Source organism: Mchenga conophoros, linkage group LG3 (genome assembly GCF_057382185.1).
Source record: "Mchenga conophoros isolate Kocher_MC1m ecotype Shallow Benthic linkage group LG3, M_conophoros_male_GT1.1, whole genome shotgun sequence".
Taxonomy (NCBI): Eukaryota; Metazoa; Chordata; class Actinopteri; order Cichliformes; family Cichlidae; genus Mchenga; species Mchenga conophoros.
This window is the reverse complement of record NC_140528.1, coordinates 73,184,879-73,207,132: the sequence shown is the minus strand read 5'-3', so window position 1 is coordinate 73,207,132 and position 22,254 is coordinate 73,184,879. Positions and strand designations below refer to the sequence as shown.

General features: G+C 41.0%; 1 protein-coding gene across 1 annotated transcript in view; it reads left to right on the top strand.

Annotated features, from left to right (window-relative positions):
• Window positions 1-18,233, top strand: part of col25a1 (collagen type XXV alpha 1 chain) — a 156,208-nt gene extending 137,975 nt beyond the window's left edge. Inside the window, exons 17-38 of the mRNA XM_085267138.1 lie at window positions 664-708; window positions 2,100-2,162; window positions 3,256-3,324; window positions 4,029-4,073; window positions 4,655-4,699; window positions 4,976-5,053; window positions 5,415-5,438; window positions 6,208-6,252; window positions 6,388-6,432; window positions 7,440-7,520; window positions 7,626-7,688; window positions 8,120-8,170; window positions 8,771-8,797; window positions 8,943-9,023; window positions 9,381-9,416; window positions 9,973-10,026; window positions 10,586-10,639; window positions 10,768-10,794; window positions 11,625-11,678; window positions 14,141-14,227; window positions 16,955-16,993; window positions 18,054-18,233. Coding sequence (XP_085123264.1) covers window positions 664-708; window positions 2,100-2,162; window positions 3,256-3,324; window positions 4,029-4,073; window positions 4,655-4,699; window positions 4,976-5,053; window positions 5,415-5,438; window positions 6,208-6,252; window positions 6,388-6,432; window positions 7,440-7,520; window positions 7,626-7,688; window positions 8,120-8,170; window positions 8,771-8,797; window positions 8,943-9,023; window positions 9,381-9,416; window positions 9,973-10,026; window positions 10,586-10,639; window positions 10,768-10,794; window positions 11,625-11,678; window positions 14,141-14,227; window positions 16,955-16,993; window positions 18,054-18,080 — 1,140 coding nt within the window. The 3' untranslated portion in view covers window positions 18,081-18,233. The remainder of the gene's footprint in view (window positions 1-663; window positions 709-2,099; window positions 2,163-3,255; window positions 3,325-4,028; window positions 4,074-4,654; window positions 4,700-4,975; window positions 5,054-5,414; window positions 5,439-6,207; window positions 6,253-6,387; window positions 6,433-7,439; window positions 7,521-7,625; window positions 7,689-8,119; window positions 8,171-8,770; window positions 8,798-8,942; window positions 9,024-9,380; window positions 9,417-9,972; window positions 10,027-10,585; window positions 10,640-10,767; window positions 10,795-11,624; window positions 11,679-14,140; window positions 14,228-16,954; window positions 16,994-18,053) is intronic.
• Window positions 18,234-22,254: the final 4,021 nt, after the last annotated feature.

Sequence of the window (22,254 nt, the reverse complement as noted above, 5' to 3'; positions counted from 1 at the left end):
ATTCTTGAGCGGCGCTAATCATTTCTTTTCATATGCCATAAATCCAGTGGTCATAGTTTTCCCGTTAAGTCAGAAATTTTTATTTTGAAAGTCTCAAAGTATTCTCATCGGAGGATTGGGGGGGGGAGCCTGACCTCTTGAGTTTTCCACAGTCGAATCAAATGACTGCGTTCTCAGCTTGACAATCACCCGACCTTGATAATAGAAAAATGCGCCAACTCTTCCTACGCTGCCAAACTCGGAGGACCTTGAAGCCGTGGCAGCTTTCGCAAACGGCTTTTGCAACTTTAACCCAAAGTATCAGACGATTTTTCCTTCCAGAAACCCCGAACACTTCACACCTGCCCAAACCAATAAAATCCTAAAAATGAAACTCAGTTGCACTTTTTGAAGGGTTGACAAGTACTAATCGCGCTGTCAAGCCACGGCTGCATGAGTTGGTCTGAAAGTGCATGTGCAAGTACCTTCTGCTGATGCTTACCACAAGCGAATGACGGTGAAAATACAATTTCTGGACAGCGGGCAGCTTTTCAGAACCACGACAGCTTGATAGACAGAGGAAAACACAAATAGAAAATAAAGCATAGAGCTTTTCAAACCCAAATGAGGCTTGACTCAGCTTAGCTTGGCTTGGCTGTAACATGTCACACTCTTCTTGTGTAGGGAGAGCCAGGACTTCCAGGGCTGCCTGGACTACCAGGGATAAAGGTAAATGCTTCGTGTTTTCATCCACCCTCCCATCAGTGTTGTCCCTGTCCGTCAGCTTCAGTCCATCTGTGGTAGAGTACACATCTGGCCTGCTGTCACGCCGTCGTGGACCGATCTCGCTTCTCCTGCTTTGTGGGGATTCGCACTTCAGCTTAGCAGCGCGGTAGCTGCTGCGAAGCGAAAGTGAGGAGTTTAGGCGAAATGACAAAACCAAACAGTCTGAGCTTTTGATCTAAAGATGCCAGCGTTCAGCAGGAAAACTGTCTCATTAGGATTCGTGAATAACACGGAGGTCCATGAATTAATGATCGAATGCTGCTTAGCAGGCAGACATTTCAGTCGACTTCCTGACGGTGGCAATCAGGAGGCTCAATGTGTCAAAAGTGCTGCTCGTTAAAAAGAGGAAGTTTAACTTTTATTTGATTATTCCGGGTTTTTTAAAGCTACTGTTTTCCCCGTATCAAGAGCAGATGGCGAATCGAAAAGCACAAATGGCGCATGTTAAAGAAAATCAATGCACTTGTGGACCATTAAGCTTAAAATATAACTGTTGAATGTAAGGAATGCTCACACGGACATGGAGATGATGGTGCTTGTTATGCCTGTTTTGTTCTTTTCTTTTCATATGCTTGGAACGTGCTGGGCTTGTTAAAAAAAGGCCCTTTCATTTTACACTTTATATACTCCTGTTTTGACTTAAGAGGCCTGTATGCTTGATGGATTCTAACAATATTTTTTTGCTAACGTAGCACTCGGCCTTGCACTTTGTTCTGCTCTCTGCATTCTTTGCTGTTTATCCAATCAAAGTTTAAAGGTTTGAAAGCCAAATGTCCATTGCCTCTCTGAGGGCTTCCAGAGTGCCTAATGTTCTCTAGGTTGCAGATGGTGTAATAATACATTCCGGTTAAGTAATTTCCCAATCAAATGTTATGTAAATCAAACCCAGTGTCGCACTTCATGCTGGACCCTCGCTCCTCATACGTGAAAGTGTAAATGCAGGAAAATTGGAAGCGTCTCCGTGAGCGGCGCAGACCCTCTTAATCAGAACGCTTCTGCGTGCCCCGATGAGTTTCTAACAAGGTCAGTCGTAACGTCTATTAGGATTCATAAGAGGGAGAGACTCGTAAATATATGAGGAACCAGGGGATAAATTAACCAGCCACTGATAATGTGTGTCTGTGAGTGTGATTTATGCATGAGTGCGCGCTTGTGTGCGCGTGCAAGTGTGCGAGCTGTAAGTGCATGCCTGTCATTATAAATGTGTTTGCTCATGCATCTTGTGTGTGTGTGTGTGTTTAGTGCTCATTAGCAGCGCTACATGAGAGACGCCCAGTGGAAAAATTAATAATAGCTGCTCGTGGTTGTGTTTTTGTTTTTGTTTTTTTGCGCAGGGTGAGCCCGGGTTTCTCGGTCCCCAGGGTGAGCCTGGGCTTCCAGGACTCCCAGGAACTAAGGTGGGTGATTTCAGCTCGTCACTGTGATGTTGTTTATCACAGCGTGGGAGGTATTTTCTGCTCCGAGTGACACGCTGAATATTACGAGCTGGTAATGATGAGACGCAAACACTTTGACTGATGGTTATCACATCCTATCAGCCCGATCATCGGTGAAATCGCGAATTCCTTTGAGTTTCTGTTCTCATTACCCTTCATTATCGCTTTCCCCTCAAGGTGATTAAACCTCTGTTGCTTCAAAATGTCACTTGGAAGTGGTCAGAATGAGATAATCCTCTGCCGCTACCTTTGAGTCCTGACATTATCACACTGCGGAGCCAGCGGTGATAATCCAGACATGCAAGAGTTATTGCTCGTGCTCATGTCCTTTTGCATCGGGCTGTTTGCAGTGCGCAGATAACTGAGATATATTAGCGTTTCGCTGTCCTCTGGCATATTTCTGCTGCTTAATCAAATGTCAGGCAGAGAGAAGCTAAAAAATTGGCTTTGTAGAAAAACAATTTGGCTTAATGTTTATTCCATTTGAGACAATCAGCGTTTTACTTGCTTTTTTTGTTTTCAAGGCACACTACACATAATAACATATCAGTAATCGTTTATTATTAAATCCTTACTGAATCGATGCTGCTGGATAATAACTGCATCCCGCTCGGTTTTTAAATATAAGTATTAGACACTGTGAAGCTCGAGTTTTACCACGTCTCCCTCTATTGGCTGTTTTCAGTCAAATCAAAATTCAAAATTAAGAACGTGCATTTAAATCATCGACTTTAAGGAAAAGGGTTTCACTTCTTTGTTGTCGATTTCCTCGGCCCTGTCACATCTCATGTCTGCCTCGTGCTGACTCGGCATCAGTATTTACATTTCGCCGTTTGAATATGTTGAGTAAGCGAGCTCGTGAAAAGGCTGAGGAGTCATGCTGAATATGTATGACATGAGGGGAACCGAAGGCGCGCCTCATGTTCAGAAGATGCACCGCGGGCCTTGTGCTGACATTAAAGAGGGAACTCAGCTTTGATCAGCAGTTCTGCATGACACCTTGTTGCAGGAGAACAATAGTAACTCACCTCTTCTTCTCCTTCTCTTTGCATAGGGTGAGAAAGGTGACCACGGACCACCAGGGAAGGGGGAACGAGGAGAGACGGGACCCACTGGACCAAAGGTCAGCAAGTGAAGGGCATAAGTGTGCATTCATGCCTGTGCGTACGGTATGAATTATTAAAGAAATAAGTCGCTGAAGCGAGGAGTCTTTGGAGCTTTTCAGCTGTTGCTTTGCTGCCATCTAGAGCCTCTTTGATCCAAACACACACGGCAAAGTTCTCCAAGTCATAAATCAGATAAGGCGATGCTTAATCAAGACTTCATGTTCTCTTTTTGTTAAACCTGGCTAAAACATTATAGTCTGTGATAGGTCCGTGGCTTTCCCTGGAGTGCGTGCAAAGTAAACCCAGTGTAAATGAGGTTGCCTTTGTTTATGTCTGGTGCTGCCCCTGCAGGTAGCTTAATCTCCAGTCTAAACTTAGACGACACAGAGATCTGGTTCACATCCTATTACATGCCCCAGAAGTGAAACTCATCCTCTGTCAGCGACACAGTTCAAATAAACACGTTCTCCACTTCTTGGCGGTTGCAGCGTATTAAAACCTGGTTATTTTAGTGGAGCTCGAAGCATAGCTCTCACAGGAGGAGTCAGAGAGGATGATAATGTTTCCTTCAGGAAATGTGTTTTTAGAAATGCGTAATTTTCTTTAAACCCATAAAAGTTTTTAAAAAGGGTTTGTTTTATATTCTTCAACTTTATGTGCATGTCTGAAGTACTACGCGTTAGTATCCTCTTCACCTGTGTGTTTTTTTTAAACGTGGCAGGGTTCACAAGGAGAGGCTGGTACACCTGGCCCTAAAGGGTCAAAGGTCAGTACAGCAGATTTGTTTTCTCTACACTGCATGGGAATTAGTTGATCCTGGGTAAAAGAACCAGCTAAATGTATTTTCCAGTGATCTTGGTTTGTTTTTTTGTCCTGAGCTGGTAAAAATGTGAAAACACTAAGAACTTAATGATCCTTGTTAAGCGTGTTGTTTATAAAAACAATCAGATTTACAGGTTTTAATAAATGTTGGAGGAGTCTTTGAGTTGAATGCAACACACATCAGATTAAATTAACAACATTTAAACGAACTCACATAAATCGGTTGCACACACAAATTTAAACTCCACCAACACTTTAAACTCCTTCAGTGTAATAAGGGCGAAAAGCTGAACTTCAGATTTTAATTTATTCTCATTTATAATTAATTTATTCAAGCTTTTATCACAGCTTTTGAAGCTGTAAAGAACATAGATATTATTTCATCAAAGTTGTTCTTTCATTCTGTCAAATGCAAGCTGTAAATACTAAAAGGCCTCAGCATCTATAAAAATGTAAAGTGTGTGGCTGAAGGCGTGACAGCAGTGTGCCTTGAGTTCAATATTTGTTGTTTGTCTTTCATATTAGGGCGAGGGTGGAGATAAAGGAGACTTGGGGCTCATTGGACCAAGGGTAAGCAAGCATATTAAAGATAATTAAGGATGCTGTGTGCTGACACGCTAAACCTTTTAATTTCTAATACAACACTTCAGTTCTAGGATGTGATTAGGATGAGCACATCAGAGTGACAGCTCAGTTTGAGTGTTGGTTTGTTATCACCACCAGGGGGCAGTAGTTAAGCCTAGGCAGATTTCTGAAAGGGAGGCACTCTATTGAGCTTGTAATTCTTTGATATGATATAATCATGTGTGAAATAAAAATGTGTTTAATGGTGTTGGACATGTGCAGGGCCCACCTGGGCAGAAAGGAGAACAAGGTGCCACCGAAATCATCGACTACAACGGAAACATTCAGGAAGCTTTACAGGTCGGTTCCTTAGACGTAAAAGACGAGGGGAAAGTGATTCCTTTTTATTTTTGATGCATGTACCTACCTATGAATGGTTCACCTTCCTCACTGCTTACTTGCCAGATTAAAAGTGGAGCTAAAGTAGGTGAAAGTGAATTATTTGCCTGCATAACATAATGACTAAAAAGGAAAAAATATAAACATGTATAGAAATGTAATCCAGTGCAATGCCTTCATTTGAAGCTGCTTAGGTTGAGCTCTATAGACGCTGAGGGTGTTCCTGTGCAGAAATGTGCTGACACAAAGGTTTCTTTTCATGTGACCTCTACAATCTTATCTCTCACCTCTTCCCCACTTCCACTCCTGTGGCCTACTGCAGAAGATTACCACTATTACAGTTACGGTAAATAGGCTCTGTGTATTCTGTGTATCGTTTCATCTCCAAAGTGTGATCCATCTATGTCCGAGCATGGGCCCGACCCGGTTCCAACACCCGTTTGCGCTGCCCTGTTGTACTTGTCCTCCCTCACCCAGCAACGTTTTTGCTTGACAGTGAATAAAACTGTATTCAGTGCTGCGATTGTGCTTCTCTGTGATCGACCTTACATGCTGCCTGAGCTGCTGGTTGTGTCCTTGAATGTCTATTAAACAGCATTAAGAGGGTTTTCCAAACTCATTCAGTCCGCTTCTTGTCAAAATCGCATCACGTATAGCAGTCAAGAATCCCAAAGGCTGTGGTTTGAGTCAGCAATAGTTTATTCCACCTTCCAACATGTCTACATCTAAAATAAGCATACGGATATGTAGCCTTTTTTTTCACTAAAAACTACAAACCCCAGAGCAGAAAAATGCAGATTTTCCATTTCACCCTAAATCAGTGTCAGAATGGCAGAATTTATGGTTCAGCTGTCGAAGTCATGCAGCCCTCACATCCTAACATCAAAGTGTGTAATTCTGTCATACATGTTCTCACTTTTGTGACCTCTGCATGTGTTGAGCGTCCTGTTCATGGTTAATACCTGATTCCTAACATAATTTTTCAGTGTTATGGCCAGTGCCAGTTTTAATTAAAACGTAATTCACAGCATTGTTTCGTAGGTTTCACTACAGCTGTGATGTATTCACACTTGTGCGCACGTGTTGAAGAGAAATCTGTCTCTCTTTCTGTCCAGGGTCCCCCTGGGCCTCCTGGGCCAACGGGACCACCAGGCATAAAGGTAAATTTCTTATATGTGTGTGTATGTGTAGTTGTGTGTTTGATTATGATGTCAAGTGGTGATCTTTTACAAGTCACATTATGTAACTTGATAGCTAATTTAGTCTAATTTGTGGTCATAAAAATGTCATATCAGGGGGATCGCGGTCTGCCTGGTCTTCCTGGACTTGATGGAGAAAGAGTAAGTTGATCTTATACATGTGTATATATATTTACTTACATTGGTTAACCTTAACATGTGGAGTCGAGAGTAGATGACCTAAGTGTAGACAAACAAAGGCAAAACGGGGTCCTTAACAAAAATCGAGCCGTTTTTTATGTCTGGTAGAAAACTACAAAACAAAGGGAAAAAGCGAAACAAGACGAAGCTAAACAATAACCTAAACTGGGAAAGCTAAACGTGAAAAACCCCTAACATGAAACCTGGCCTGGATACATGGAAACATGGTGTGAAACACAGACAACCTGACAGTGAATGCATGACAACAGATCACATAAATACACATGAGGGTGACGAGGGAAGTGGAAACACAGCAGATACAAATGAACATGACGCCACAGAGGAAGCAAAAATAAACACATTAAACACGGAACACAAGACTTTCAAAATAAAACAGGAATCACAGAGACGCAGACTTAAGACACGTTAGGGAAATAGAAACGGGAGATGGGACACGGACATACTGAGAAACAAATACAGAGACGGTGACGGCTGGGGAGAACACATGACAGATGGGGAAGACATGGAACGAGACACAAGGGGAAACATGTAAACCAGAGAAGGAGATAAGACAGAGGGATAGAGAGGGAGCGACACAGAGGCAAAGACATCTCTGAGACACAAAGGGCGAGGGAGACTTAAGCACACACGACACTACAACCAACATAGTGGGGGAGACACAGAACTGGGAGTAACCTACACAGGGAAACAGAACTGAAAATCAACAGAAGCAACTGAACCGTATAAACAAGAAACAAGAAGAAGGATTACCTGCATATTTGTTGACCTCATTATTTGAAATGTCTAATATGACAATCTACCACAGACAGGACAGTGTCTGTTAGAGAATATCAGGAGAACAGACAGTTTTTTGTAGCCAGTACAAAATCCATTCTCAATTAATAGCTACAGTGAAAATAGAAATTAATCATTTTCATCTCTTTGGGTAACTTTCTACCCCCTCTTAGGGATACAAAGGCTCTAAAGGAGACATGGGAATGCCCGGAGCTTCAGGGGAGAAAGGAACAACTGGTTTACCTGGCTTACCTGTAAGAATACTCTCCCATTCTGATAAATGCCTCTGAAACTTTTACCTACTCAGCCTGTCATTCGGCAGACACAACGTGGATCTCATGAAACTTTTGTTCCTCTAGGGTGTCAATGGAATGAAAGGGGATAAAGGAGATGCAGGACTCCCAGGTCCTCAAGGTCCTTCTGTAAGTTAGAACAAAATATAGTAACAACAATATTTACAAAGAGAGTGCAGTGACAAGACTGATGTAAGAGGTGGACACTCAGATTTCTACAGCTGACCCAGTTCCATACGCATTTCTGGGAGTTCCTTTTCTCAAAGTGCAAAATATCAGGAAGAAAATAATCAAATAAAGTGTGCAACCTGATTTACTGATTTGCTGCTAAAAGCATGTCTTATATTTTGCACTTGATACTCAAATGAAATAATTGCACCTGTGTTTCGAAAATAGTTCCACTTTTGTAAATCACACACACCTTGTAGCTCTATTTTTGCTCTCACTCTGTTTTTTTTATCTGCCCTATATGTCACGCTTTTATTGTGAAATGTAAATAACATGTAATAAACTTGTTGACTCACACTTTTATTATATCATTTCTCTCCTAATGTTTTCAGATAATTGGCCCTCCAGGGCCACCAGGGCCCCATGGATCCTCAGGACCTATGGTCAGTGTGCTGCCCTGAAAACCCCCTTTTTCATTAGTGGACACAAACTACACGTGTATTAGACACACAGCATATGCTAATAACCCTAATGACATGTTACATGACAACTCATAACGAACGAAAAGACAACACCTCACACAGTGTCCAGCAGCAGGTTAAAAGTCTACAGGTTCCTTTTAAAAAAATCTCAATATCTTAAGAAGAAGTGGGTATTTGGAGCCACGCTAGCATTTCCTTCACCTTACATATATAGACTGTCAGTCACTAATTACATTTCCCATCTGTCTGCGGCCCAGTCCAGCTTAACTCCTCTTTAATCCCACAGTGGTGTTTGCTTGTATGAAGTCACCAAGGAACAAAGTAAAAATAAAACACAGGGAGCCCTCGTCAGTTTTTCGCTGTGAGCAATTTCACGGTGCTGCGCTTGTTCTTCTTTTCGTCCATCCCTTCAAAGCAGCTTTCACAACAATTTATGTGCAATGGTTCGGGCCACAAGCAGAACATAGAAAAGAAATGTGGGGATAGACAAATGAAATATATTCAAAATAATCGAACCAGGTACTTGTAAACTAAGTTAGCCACTTTTTAAATGTTTTTCAGGGTCCCCATGGCTTTCCTGGACCAAAGGTAAATATCAACAAAGTGAACATGCAATTCCTTCACGTGTACAATATTAAGCCAAAGTTAGGTCATCTTATAAGTAGTTATTATAAATATTTAGTGAGCCTGAAACGTAAAACAAAAGCATCTCCTGCTTCTCTTTCTTTCTCAGGGTGAACCTGGTTTGCATGGGGCAAAGGGTACTCGAGGAGAACCAGGACACAAAGGGGACCGTGGACCTCTGGGTCTCCCTGTAAGTGAAACCACACACCACAGGGTGTCTTCAGCCAGTCCTGCCCTTTATTTCTTTATTTCTTTACACCATAGAGATCCCTCATTTGTATTGTATTGTGCATTAGTACACACATTTGTATGTGTGTGTTTGTATATGTAAGTGTGCGTGCGTGCGCGCGTGTGTAAGTGCGTGCATCTATAATCCATTTTCTGTGCTCATTTTCATTTGCCTGGGCTGACTACTTTGCCGAGCGCCCTGTAACACACAGTGTAATTTAGTTGTTGTAAACCCTGCCATCAACCTGTCCTAATAACAGTGTTCATCTGGTACTAATCCCGCCTTGTTCATGTCACTCATACCTCCATAACCACACAGGGAGCCTCCGGCTTGGACGGCAAGCCTGGAATTAGGGTGAGTGCCATGTGACCAAGAGGCTTCAGCACCTAACTCGTACAGTATCTACTTCGACAGTATCCCCTCCATACAGTCCCCTCATTCTCCTATTTTTCTTTTTGTTCAGCCATGCCACCTCATACTGTTTATATCATTTTTACCAAAAAAGACAGTTTTGTTTCCATTTTTGTTTTCTTTTCGATTTTTATAGCTCAGAAAAAAAGACTGTCCGCACTCACTTCAGCTCAGAGGACTGAGACCATACGCAGCACTGTTAGAGCAGGCATTTCAAGGCTCTTGTTTTGTCCCGTGTTGCATTAACTGAGCATTAACACACACTCATACATTAACTGTGTCAGCAGCGTAAATGTCCTTTGTGGCCAATGCACGTCTTACACTTCTGTGTGCTGGTTGTAGGTCAAACAAGGAGTATTATATATATACATGTATAAATATATATGCGGAGGCTATATGTGGCTTTTGCTACCATGTGCATTAACCTTAATTATTCTGAAACACGTGCTTATTCTAACCCAAGGTTGTAAACTCACCATGATAACACTGTTTTCTGCAGGGCATGGATGGGCCTCCAGGTCCTGCTGGTCCAGCTGGGCCGAAGGGGGATATTGTAAGATCAACATTTCATTTCTTCTATCTTACTGATGATACTCTGCATTAACGGCCGACCGCTATATAGTGACCGATTATTGACCGACATTAGATGTTTGTCAATATAGCATCCGCTTTTTATAATGGCCAATAAATTAAAATTAATTATATAAATAAAGAAGAGATTATTCAGCAGCGAGAGTTGCTGTGGTATAGTTTGTCCACCAGAGGGCACTCTGCCATTCCCCTGTTAGCACAGTAGTGCCACATTAACCAACCGATCAGAGTCAAGCAGAGTGTAAATGAGTAATCCATGACTTCAAGAGGCAGGAAAACAAGATTATAAATTTTACTGTCATGTTATCATAGAAAGGACTCGTTAATAACTGCTTGTAAAAAGTATTCAGGAATCTATATTGTGTCTGAAACGAAAAATATCGTCTCATTTATCAGATTATCAGAGTTGTAAATCACTAAATATCCATATTGGTGTTAAAAAATCTCATATATCGGTTGGTCCTAATTCATTTAACCTTTTACCTGCCATTGTAAGTACAACACTGATGTATTTAAACTAGGGTGAGAAAGGAGCACCAGGTGAGCCAGGGCCAAGAGGACCCTATGGACTACCTGTGAGTTTGAAATAGTTCAATGCCTACATTTACGTTGTATTTTTTGTTACAAAAAATAAAAAAAATGTATTGATACAGTGTGAAATACATATTTTTGATCATAATACGGCTCATGTCTCTATTTGCAGGGAGCTGCTGGAACACCAGGCTTGGATGTGAGTCTGTTTGACTTTCTTTTAGTTCTGTTTTTAACAAGAAAGTTTGAGGAAAAAAAGAATTAGTGATGAAAACAGGAATCAAACCGCTTCTTCTGGTTGAGGAATACTTAGGAAAAAGCTTTAAAATATATATTTTAAATCTCAAAACAAGAAGAAAGTGTAACTCCACAGAATCTGATGCAGCATTGTTTAAAATGTCCATAATTCAGTTCCTGAATACGAGTTGTAAAGCACCAAATGATATACAGAAAGAAAGCCAACCCATACCTGAAAAATACTTTGTATAACAGAGGAACGCCTCATCAAATCTGCCTCATATGTTCCACATTTTGCAAATCTCCATATCACAAGTCGATAGCATGATATACCATAATAGCATCAGTCATTTCAGGCACTTTTTGTTCATTTGTGCTGCTTTTTGTGGATAATAAGTACTCCTCCTTGCCTGATGCTAATTATCTTATTAGTGAATGATAGAAAGATGGCTGATTGATCTTCTATAAGTTCTCATACACTGTGTGTTCAATTCAGTAAGCGTTGTTGTGCGTAAATTGGTCTGGTTACGGAGCCCTTTAGAGATCTCATTTAGAAGTTAACTACATAAATATCATTTTTTGTTTTACACCCAGCTATTTCTTCTTCTTTTGGTCTTAAGTTTTAAAGCTTTCAGTTTTAAGTTTGATTGAAAATGTCTTGCTTTTAGCGTTGCAAGGGCAAGATAAGCCTCTTATGTCTGTGCGTGTCAAAGGCGAGCACAGCTCATCACACGCCGACCTTGGTCGGGACCCCCGTGCGTCAGATTTTAATGTGGAGTTGTGCTTTTACAGGGGTTGCCAGGCTTAAGGGGAGAAAAAGGCGACGTTGGGGAAAGAGGAGAAAAGGTAGATGTAGATATACTGTAACGGCTCATTAATAACTACATAGAAGGCTGATGTCAATGGACAGTGACAGGATGCTTTAGAGCTATAATATCAATAATTGAAGTACTGACATTATTAAACCACAGTAGCTGACTACAGTACATTTTAATTTGCTAATTTCATTAGCCATTATTATCCTAATGAGCTTCCTTTACAGATACTGTGAACATGTTTTGCTTGGGCTCAGTCTTTTGTACAGCAGTTGTGCCTCCTCGACAGATGGACTCAAGAGCCAATTGGATAATAGCGTCCTATAACGGCAGTCCTCCATTGCTTAAAGTGTCATCCCCAGTCCTCTCAAACCAGCTTTTGTTCTCCACTTTTGAGTGATTTGCCATCTCATCAAATCCAGTGTCATTCTAAGTCATTTAAAGCTGATTTTGATGTATTAGCCCAAACAAGTCCATTGACAACAGGCTCTTAAAATTCATGCTTATTTATTTTCTGTTGTTTCCACGCATGGACATAAACTTGAAGCATTTCACCTTGAGTTGCTGAGCCTGTTGGTAATCCTTTCCCTGCTTGTGTTTACAGTAGTCTGTAGCTTTCAGTGTTACTTGTGTGTGTCTCTGCACCACTAACAGGCATGATTTGTTCAGTAGATGTCTTTAAGAAACTGTATCCTATATAAAGACGCTTTGCTGCTCCGTGGCGTGTTCTGTGAATCGTCGTGTTTACCGACAATTTCTAACGCACAACAGATTGTAGCGCTGCGCCTCTTTAGTGTATTTGTACAGGTAGCGTCTGATAAGAATCTGGCAGAGTGTGGATGATACACAATAATCAAGTACTTACACTTTTAATGAGTTATGGGTGGTAGCTATGAGTGCTAATAACTTGCATGAACTCAATTCAACATACGTTACCACTTCAAAGTTTGGGGTGACTTTAAATTCATATTTTATATGTATTTTTCATTATAAATCATTTATTATGTTTAATGGAATTTCTACACAGGCTCATTTTCAACCATTTCAAACAAATCTATCGTATTACCTGATGAGGGTTCATCTAACTGATAATGTTTGCATAGCTGAAAACTGTTGTGCTGATTAAAGCAACACATGCTGAAGAGCAATAAAGGCTGAAATAGGCTTCATACAATAATGTGTCACGAAGCTGCCCGTGAGACATCCGTTTCTCAAAATAGAGATTCTGATGTACTTCTCCTCCAAGTACAGCAGTTCACTGAGGCCTTCCCAACTCTTATTCTCTTATTGTTCATTTTCAGGTGTTCTGTGAAGGGAGAAGTACACATATGTTATGAAATCCATCACAGGAACACTTTAACTTCTCCATCTTCTTCCAGCTGCTGTCTTTAGTGGCCGCCACAGGCCTTCATCTTACCTTAAATGAAGCATTCTCGTTTGTCACGCTGACCCGCTGCATGACCTCCTTCACATTGACACTCTCTCCAAACCATACATGAAAGCAAGTCTCACTACCATTTTGTAAACCTTCCCTTTCAATAATCTCCACCCGCTCCACCCCGGCTGTATTATCTTCTTCACCTCTCTTGTGCATTGTCCATTGCTTTCGATGGTTGACCCCAAGTATTTAAACTCATTCACAGAAGAGATGTCACCTTGCATCTCCACTCTTACACCTGCTTATTTCTTACACCTACTCGTATTCTGTTTTGCTTTTACTAACTCTCATTCCTCTTCACTCCAGAGCATACTTCCACCACTACAGGCACTCTTTTACCTGCTCTCATTATAGATCACGCTCTCATCTGCAAACATCACATGAACCCTCTTTCAAAGGGCAGAAAAAGCTTTTTTTGAGGCTGTTTTTGCTCTTTGCATAACACAGTGGGAATGTGAACTGAAACACAGAAGAGATGTCTGTGACATATCTGACTGAAAATTAATTAACTATTCATTTATTATAAATTATTTCATTTATTTCTCATTAAATCTTAAATTAGATGGAAACAATGTGCTTTAAAACACCCACACATGCACAATTTTACTTTGAAAATCACCCCAAACCTTTAAGTGTTGCTGTACTTTCCCAAACCTGATATTTCTAACACAGTTGATTTGAGTATGTGAAAATATTCTGTTCTACAGGGATACAGTTTGGACTTTTTCAGTGTGTAGTAAAATTTTATTCTGTCTTTCTGGAGGACTTTTTCCCTGCTACACTTTCTCATCCTTTGTGCCCTTGACATCCCTTTGGCTATGAAGTGTTTTTTCCAATTTCTCCTACCCACCTCACTACCTCCCTTTTTATGTCTACTTCCTGCCCTAAGGAATGTTTTTAGAGTAGCCGGTATTGTTTGGTATCCCCTCCTTCCTAACACTGACCATGTGTCGTTCCTCTCTGTGGGCCATAGCCTCCCTTATTTAATCCCTCCTAATAGCAGTCCTTATTGTTGACAAATGCTTCTTAACTTGACCAAACCATTGTATCCACAGGGGGAGAAGGGAAAGAAGGGCAAAAAAGGGCCTAAGGGCGAGAAAGGAGAACAGGGTGCCCCAGGATTAGATGCACCCTGCCCATTGGTATGTCCCAACTGTGAGCGGTCGCTCCAAACAAGGAAGGAAGGAGCTCCCTTTGGCTGTGCTGAGAACCAGAATACCACCAAAATAACCTAAATATTAAAGCGTATTACTTTCCTAATAATTCAACTGTTCAAATGCAGAACAACAACAACATTGGGTTGGGTTCGCAAGCTCACAGGGCAGCTCCTCCCTCTCCCTCCCCTTGTGTCTGTCGCAGTGGACTGATGCAGGGGGTAAGGGTCGTCCACCTCTCTCTCAGTAACACTCCGAGGTCATTTTTACAAACAGGGTTTCCGGGGATTTAAGGGTGAAAAGGGGGAACCAGGGCAGCCAGGTCTGGATGGGCTGGATGCCCCATGCCAATTGGTACAGTATTTCTCTTCTTCCTAAACCTCCTACCCATGCATGCCGCTCACCTTCAGTCATTACCGAAGCAAAACCATGCATGAATCGAGAGCCTGACGAGCATGAGCACATCTTATTTTCATCACAGTTACATTTTTGTCATCATTTTTATCAATTGCTAGAAAAACAACATTCACGTGCACATACGTCACTAACATCCTGACCGCAAGCAGCCTTTTTCTTGTTTTAGGCACACCGTTAGAAACAAAATACACAAAGTAAATAAATCTGTCCCTCTAACTGAATCCTTCATTCCTCTGAATAAAACTGCAGAAAGCATTATGCTTACTCCCTACGTCCTTCTGATTCCTCGATGAACCACTTCCCTTTTAACCTGTTGCTAACACAGACTCCTTAACTGATGAGTTACCCGTGGATCCCTCCTTTACTGTGTTAACTCTCCAACCCCTCTCTGCTTTTGTACCAATTGGGCCAGACCGTGACAAGACGAGAAATCGTTTACTCTGCTACAAATTCAGACCTACTCAATTCAAGACCTATTCGTAGAAAAATTGTCTTTTTTCTCAAATATGTTTACAAAGCTTTTGTTTCTGAAACAATGTTGTATGTTGCATGGATATTTTAACACTATGGGTGGTAATTTAAGCACTTAAAAGTATACAAGGAGTTCATTTTAAGATGCCATAGTGCTGTGTGTGTATAGGAATGAACCAGATCGAGTAAGAAAGCATTGAAAATGTCACAAAAATCATCTTTTTACATTACATCTGCATTAATTTACTCAAACCAGCTGCATTCATTTTATTTATTTTTTTATCACACTTGCTTGATTTTCTTTATAGTGTGCCCACATCATGTTCTAAAATACAGCAGCACATATAATAAGATAAATCCTGAAAGATTTTGCTGTGTATTACATGCATGATTGAATATACTCTCTTGAGGTTGCCGTTGCATGTAATAATTTAGAATATGTTATCATAATAGTCAGTGTTGCATTTAAAAAGAAAGCAAAGAAAAGCGCTGCACAGTTCATGATTCTATTCATTTTTCCAAGCACCAGGGAAGTGCAGTAGTGTCTGTAGTGTTGCTGACTTTGATAACTTGGTTGAAGTTGTGCAACTTGCATCACCGTCTCTAAACTAGTCACAGTTGTGTCAAATTCAGCAAAATGATTATACACCACCACAGTAGGTATTACAGTCATTTTTATATTCCCCCCATATTTAGAGACTCAAAAGTAACTGGACAGCTGTTCGATGGAACTCTCGATCTGAGGTTTTAGAGTGATGCGGATGCAGGTGAAGGAAAACTATCAGAGAGAGCAAAATCTTTGGGAGGGCGTGAACACAGAATGATTTCAAACCACACCAAAAGCACTCTCAAGGAGGCAGATAGATGTGAAAATCTACAACAAAGAGACGCTTTCATTCGTGTAAATACAGAGGGTTGCAATGCAGATTAGACTCTGACAGAAAACATCTTAAATAGCCAGCACAGTCCTGCAGAAAGTCTTTAGATGGATGAAACAAAGATGAACATGTACCAGAATGATTGGGAGAGAAAAGTAAAGAAACAGCTCCTGATCTGAACTATACCACGTTCACTGTCAAACACGGTGGAGGTGGCATCGTCATGTACGGCTACCAGTGGAACGGGTCACTAGTGCAGAGTGATGATGTGACTGAGGATAGTATCTGGATGAATTCTGAGGTATACTTGGCCATACTCTCAGCTCAGATTCAGCCAAATACTGCAGCCTTACTGATGACGATGCAAATAGATGATGACCCAAAGTATATTATTCATCCTTTTTCAGAAATGGAAATGCAGCATGTGGTTCTGTCCACAGGTTCTAGACTTCAGGCTAGACTTGGATTAAAATTATGTTATTTTGTCCAGTAACTTTAGAGCCTCTGAAAATGGGGGGCTGTTGAATTAAAGCTGAAGTTTTGCTCTTCAGTCGCATATTGGCTATTTCATTTGATTTAAAACCGACTGTAGTGGTGCACAGAGGCAAAACTACACCAGCCAGAAACTCATGGACCTAATAGTATATATACACAGCACTTAGCTGCATGCAGGTTGCACATCCTTAGGGTGGAAAGAGAGAACAAGTGTAATTACGTGGATGACTTGATGAAGTAGGAGAATGTTATTGTGTCACACTTTTAGATTTGTGCTCATTAACTGGATGTTCCAAAACATCTGGATACCATTTGTAATCTTTACCTCTGGCATATAGGCCACTTATTTATAACCTTTTGTCATTTATTGGCGGATACATGATCACATCTCAGCGAACCTGTCCGTGCTATTTCAGATCTCATTGTTTTATTTCTGCTGCTCTTCTTTAAACAGGGCCCTGATGGTTTACCAATGCCTGGGTGCTGGCAGAAGGTAAGACGAGAACATAACTGAGTAAAATTTTATTATAAACACTGAAATTGTAATTATTATTTTTATTGATTTATCTATTAGTGCGAAATCTGTTCCCAGTATGATACTAATATTTTGCTCACCCAGTGTGAGTTTGTATTTATTTCATGTGGGTTTCAGCTTCTGTGTTTGCATGTTATGTTTCATTTATTGTGACTCGTTAGTCGTAGCAGTGTATTGCATCTGTGTGAAAACCACAGCGTACGACTCATGAACCGATGTGAAAACACCCATCCTCACGTCGCTCTCTGTTGTTGTGCTTTCCTTGCAGTGATCACTCTAACCTGAAACGCATGGAGTTTGTAAATAATGCTTCTTTTATGGTATTTATAGTTTTTTAATGGGAAAACAAGTCTAAAAGAAAAGAAGTCTGTGTGTACAATGCTACAAAAAGAGATAACTGTCCTCCCCCCCAACCCCACTGTCCGACCCCGCTGCAAGTTTCATGCTCTTTGCTGCTTCTACTCACATCGCCGTGTGGAAAAAACAACAAAAAAAAACAAAAACAAAAACCACGCGCGTCCGCTCTTTCACATCCACGCCGTGGTGGAGCTCAGATCCTCGGCTGGTGGCAGAACTTGTCTCTTTAGTCTTTGCATGGCTCAGACTGGAGCGTCGCAGCCCGGCCAGATTCACGGGGGGTGGTGAAAGGAGGCGTGGGAGGAGGAGGAAGTGGATGAGGTGGGATCTGGACTGGCTCCCTAACACCAAAACGCTAGGTGTTTCTGTGTTGCTTCGTCTCAACAACCTCACCACACTTTCATGCAGCACCATTCACTCAAAGACTAAAAGAAAGAAAAAAAGGACTGTGCCAAGCAGAACATTGCACCCCTGCCCTCCCCACTCCTGAAAAAGCATGAGTAGTGTACTGAAACTATATTTATATGTATTGTACATACATGTCACTGTTTTGTGGTTGCGTCATGGCTTCTGCAGAAAAAACAACACTAACAAAAAAAAGAAAAGCCTCTAGAGTTCTGAATAAGTAATTTTTTTTTTGCTTTCCTTTAATCTTCCCAAGGGAGTCACGCCATGGCTGGTAGCCTGAATGTCCCCCCAGAAAGTAAAGCTGTTGGTTATTGTTGCTTTATTGTGGTGATGCCTGCAGAGGGTACCGTATCAGCAGGTTTATCACTGTTGCACTCGCGAGGCTCACTCGGCATCAGTGCGGTGCCTCCAAACAGGTCTCCGGACAAGAGGGGAGGGGTATGGGGTGGGTGGGTATTGGGGGGAGGTAAACTTGGCAAGCTCGCTGCACTGACAGGGAAATGAATCAGCCTCACACGGATTTGAGTTTGGACGGGCGTGCTCGGGAACCGTCTCCCAGCGCGGGAACGGACTCTGCAGGAGAGCCTCCAGGAGTCTCGCGGATCTTACGCCAAGATCAGCAGGAGCGTCTCCCTCTCCTGGCGGGCAAACGCGTGGTTTACCGAGAGCGTTGACAGAACACGATTGATCATGTTTGTTTCTTTACTATTTTTATCTCTTTCGTTTGTTGGTTTTTCACTGCCCCTCTCTCATTTTTACACATTGTTTGTATTTTATGTATAATAGCCTTTGGTGCCTCAAGCTTTTATTCATTCCTTTATCAGAAATGTACAACTTTGTATCACATTTTGAATAATTACGATGAAGTTTGTTTTCTATTTTCTTTTGTTTTTTTGTTTTCCAGAAGGGAAAGCGTTGTAAGCTGTGGGAGGATTGAAAAGCCGCACTGTTTTTCATGTATATGTTTTTACAGGATGTTGAAACCGCATGTAGCTTCGAGCTTCACCTGAGCATACATTGAGATTGCATTCATCTTAGTTGTACAGCCACTGATCGGACTCACGGTTTTAAAGAAGCTCAATATTTGTACAAAGCACATCCGAGCATCGTCTGCAGATATGCTACTTTCTCATTTTGGACTTGTACGGGATATTATTTGTACAGTGTTGTCAGTTTGCTGCATGTTCACAGTTTATTACATACGGATTTCTTAAATACTGAAAACAGGCATCAGTTTGAGGAAGTGCAGAGCTTTGTTTAGTGGTCTTCAGTGAGATTTAGCCGAACACACACAGTATTTCAGATGAAGGCAGTTTGTGTTGAATCTAGCCCGCCACACTGCTCTCTTCCACCTCACATTGTCTTAAATATGTTGAAAAAGTGTTACAATGCAAGAAAAGCTCAATTTGGCATTTACCGCAAACTGGTCTCCTTCCATTAGTTCACCGCAGTCTAACTGGTGGCCGGTTAACATCACATTCCTCATCAGATGGAGCAAATCAAAAAAAGTGAATTGAGCAGTAGGTTTATTTTTCACCATAGCTTATACATCCTTTCACGTTCCCTATCTTTATCTTGCCTTTTGACATAGTAGGTGCTGTGTAGGGTTTTCTTCAACATTAGAATCGTTTGCTGTCAGAGCCGATGTGAAACAAAGTAAAACAAACCTGTTGTGATGCAGCAGCAGCCGCCAGTGGATCCAAAAGGATTTCCACCCACGTGGTTTCTGTGTGACGTACAGCTCATCTCACCATTTTAAAAGAATGGATGCACATCAGTGTAGGTTCTTACGGTGCTACCTGATAAGCAGGTCAACAGCAGTTGATGCGCTCTAACAGTGGCGAGAACTACACGAGCAGTTTCTTTATTGTTGTTGGAGTTTTATGTGTGTAACAATTTCAAGGGTTTTTTTGTGCATATATTTGTGTATTTTTGTCTCAGTATTTTAAGTGGTACATTATTTATTTTTCTATGATTTCTTAAATGAAGGCATTTTGGTTCTGAACAGCATTCCTTTCGGTTCTGACGTGGGTTTCCGCCGTTCATACGAAGAGTTTCGGGTCACGCTGAGGCATCGCGAATCTGCGAAGGAGCTCTGTAGTGGGGCGTCACAGATCGGTGTGTAGTCACTGTGCATTTACTTCAACTTATAGGCCTTACCATGACATACATCCGCTTTTATTAATTTTGTGTGTCAGAAAAAGCTAGTACTGAAGGCCTGAATGTTGACGGGCACAGCCAATGCAACAGTACACAGCTGAACATGACCGCCTTTTTTCTCTCTCACGCTTTCTCTTTGCATTGAATGTAGTTTGATATATGTATAGTGGATTATTAATGTACTGTGTGTGCTCATTTGGCATAAAGTGCAATTTATACTTTAGTTAATGTGTGTAACGTCAAATGCAGCTGAATTATCGCATTAAAGTGATTTCTGTAGCTACATTTGTTCGGTCATGCTACCCTTTATACCACTACCTGGGGACATTTTTAAAAAAAACAACTTTATTCACCAGAAGACAATGAAACATATGTAAACACAGACCCTCAAATTAGATCATATTTTTTTGCTTAAAGTTGCCCCTTCACTTATGTTTTTAAAGTGTTACTTCCACTGTGTCGTATTTACTATGTTTTTATTCTGTGTTTTAATTTCCAACCTTTGTTACAGTATTTGTTCTCACAAGGTGCTGTATTCTTAGCATGTGCAGCTAATTTTTTTAAATAGACTTTTTTATTTGATTGATTTTGTTTGAGTTTTGTGTTTATTTGTTGAAGTTAAAGGTTTTTTTTTTCCTGCTATCAGCAGAAGTGCCAAACAGTTTGTTCCCGTATGGGTGTTCAGAGACCTGGCGAGAAGCTCCTTAATGAGTCAGCATCAAGTTTTAAGAATCTGTATTCTTGTGTTGTCGCAGAAATGCCTCATGTCAGTCATTACAACATGAGTGAGTAGGAGGAGGAGAATGGGGGAGCAGCCACAGTGCTCTTCCTCCTTGATGTTGTGAAAGACGCTGGTTTCTCATGAGGGTGTGTTGATGCTCCAATGCACAGCAGCCTTGCTGACGTAATTCTGTTGCCACATAAATGCAGACTGTAGCAAAAATTTTAAGAAAACTTCATTCTGTGACTTATTGGAGTTACGATTATAATTTTGGGGGGGTTGTGGTAAATGTTCAGTTTCTGCTCTGCATTGGTATTTCTTGTGTTTTTTTGCCCACTTGGTTGACATTTCTTTGAAGAGCCTTGTGTTCATTCACTATATTTCAAGTTGACATTACATATGACTGTACTGTTGGAGCCAAATAAACACAGTCTTTCAAATACACTAAATGGTGGACTTTCCCTTTATTTGTTGTTTCCAGATACCTGTTAAACATTTTCATCCTTTTTTTTCTTTACTGGTTGACCAGTTCAGGGTTGCAGGGGGCTGTAGGTTATCCCATATATATCCACATATGTCTTGTACTATGTATATAGTCATATAGTACAAGACATGGTGTAGATCCCAGACATGTTGCCAGTCTATCACATGATTAATACAGAGTGACAGTCATTCACAGTCAAATTTACATCCACGGCCACTTTAGAATCACCTATTAACCTAACATGCATGTCTATGTCAGTAGCTATTCTACCTTCGCTAACAACGACAAACTACAAGATATATTAAGTAGACATGGTCAAGATTCAAATGAAAAGGGAAGAAAGGTGTTTTTTAAGTGGCATGGTTGTTGGTACGAGAAAGGCTGTCTAGGTATTTGAGAGACTGCTGATCTTCTGGGATTTCCCACACAACCATCACTAGGGTTTACAGAAAATGGTCTAAATATCAGTGGTGGAAGTTCTCTGGGTGAAAATGACTTGTTGATGCCAGACGTCAGAGGAGAACAACAGGCAACAGTAACTCAAATAATCTGGTTACAACTGATGTTTGCAGAAGAGCATCTCTGAATGCACAACCACTCAAATCTTGAAGCAGATGGGGCGCAGCAGCAGAAGACCACATCTTGTGTAAGTCCTTTTAGCTACAAAAAGGAAACTGAGGCTACAATTCATACAAGCTCACCAATATTGAACAACAGAATACTGGAAAAACATCACTTGGTCAGATGAGTCTTGATTTCTTTGATGACATTGGGATAGTTGGGCCAGAATTTGGTGTAAACAACATGAACCATGGATCCACATAGAGCAACTGCATAAAAGTTTAATTGAAGTGGATGAACATTAAGGTTACATGCGTGGTCATTTTGCAGTCTTGTTCCAAGCAAATAAACAATTTACTGGTGTCCTACCTGAATGTTACAAACAAGCTGAACAGTGCTGACTGCTATATTGTGCATGTCCGAATTTACAACATTATCATTTAGTTCCCTCAGTAAGTTTATACAGGTACACATGCACAATATGTTTTTAAGCAGTGATTTATTCAATGATTCAATTGTTTAAATAAA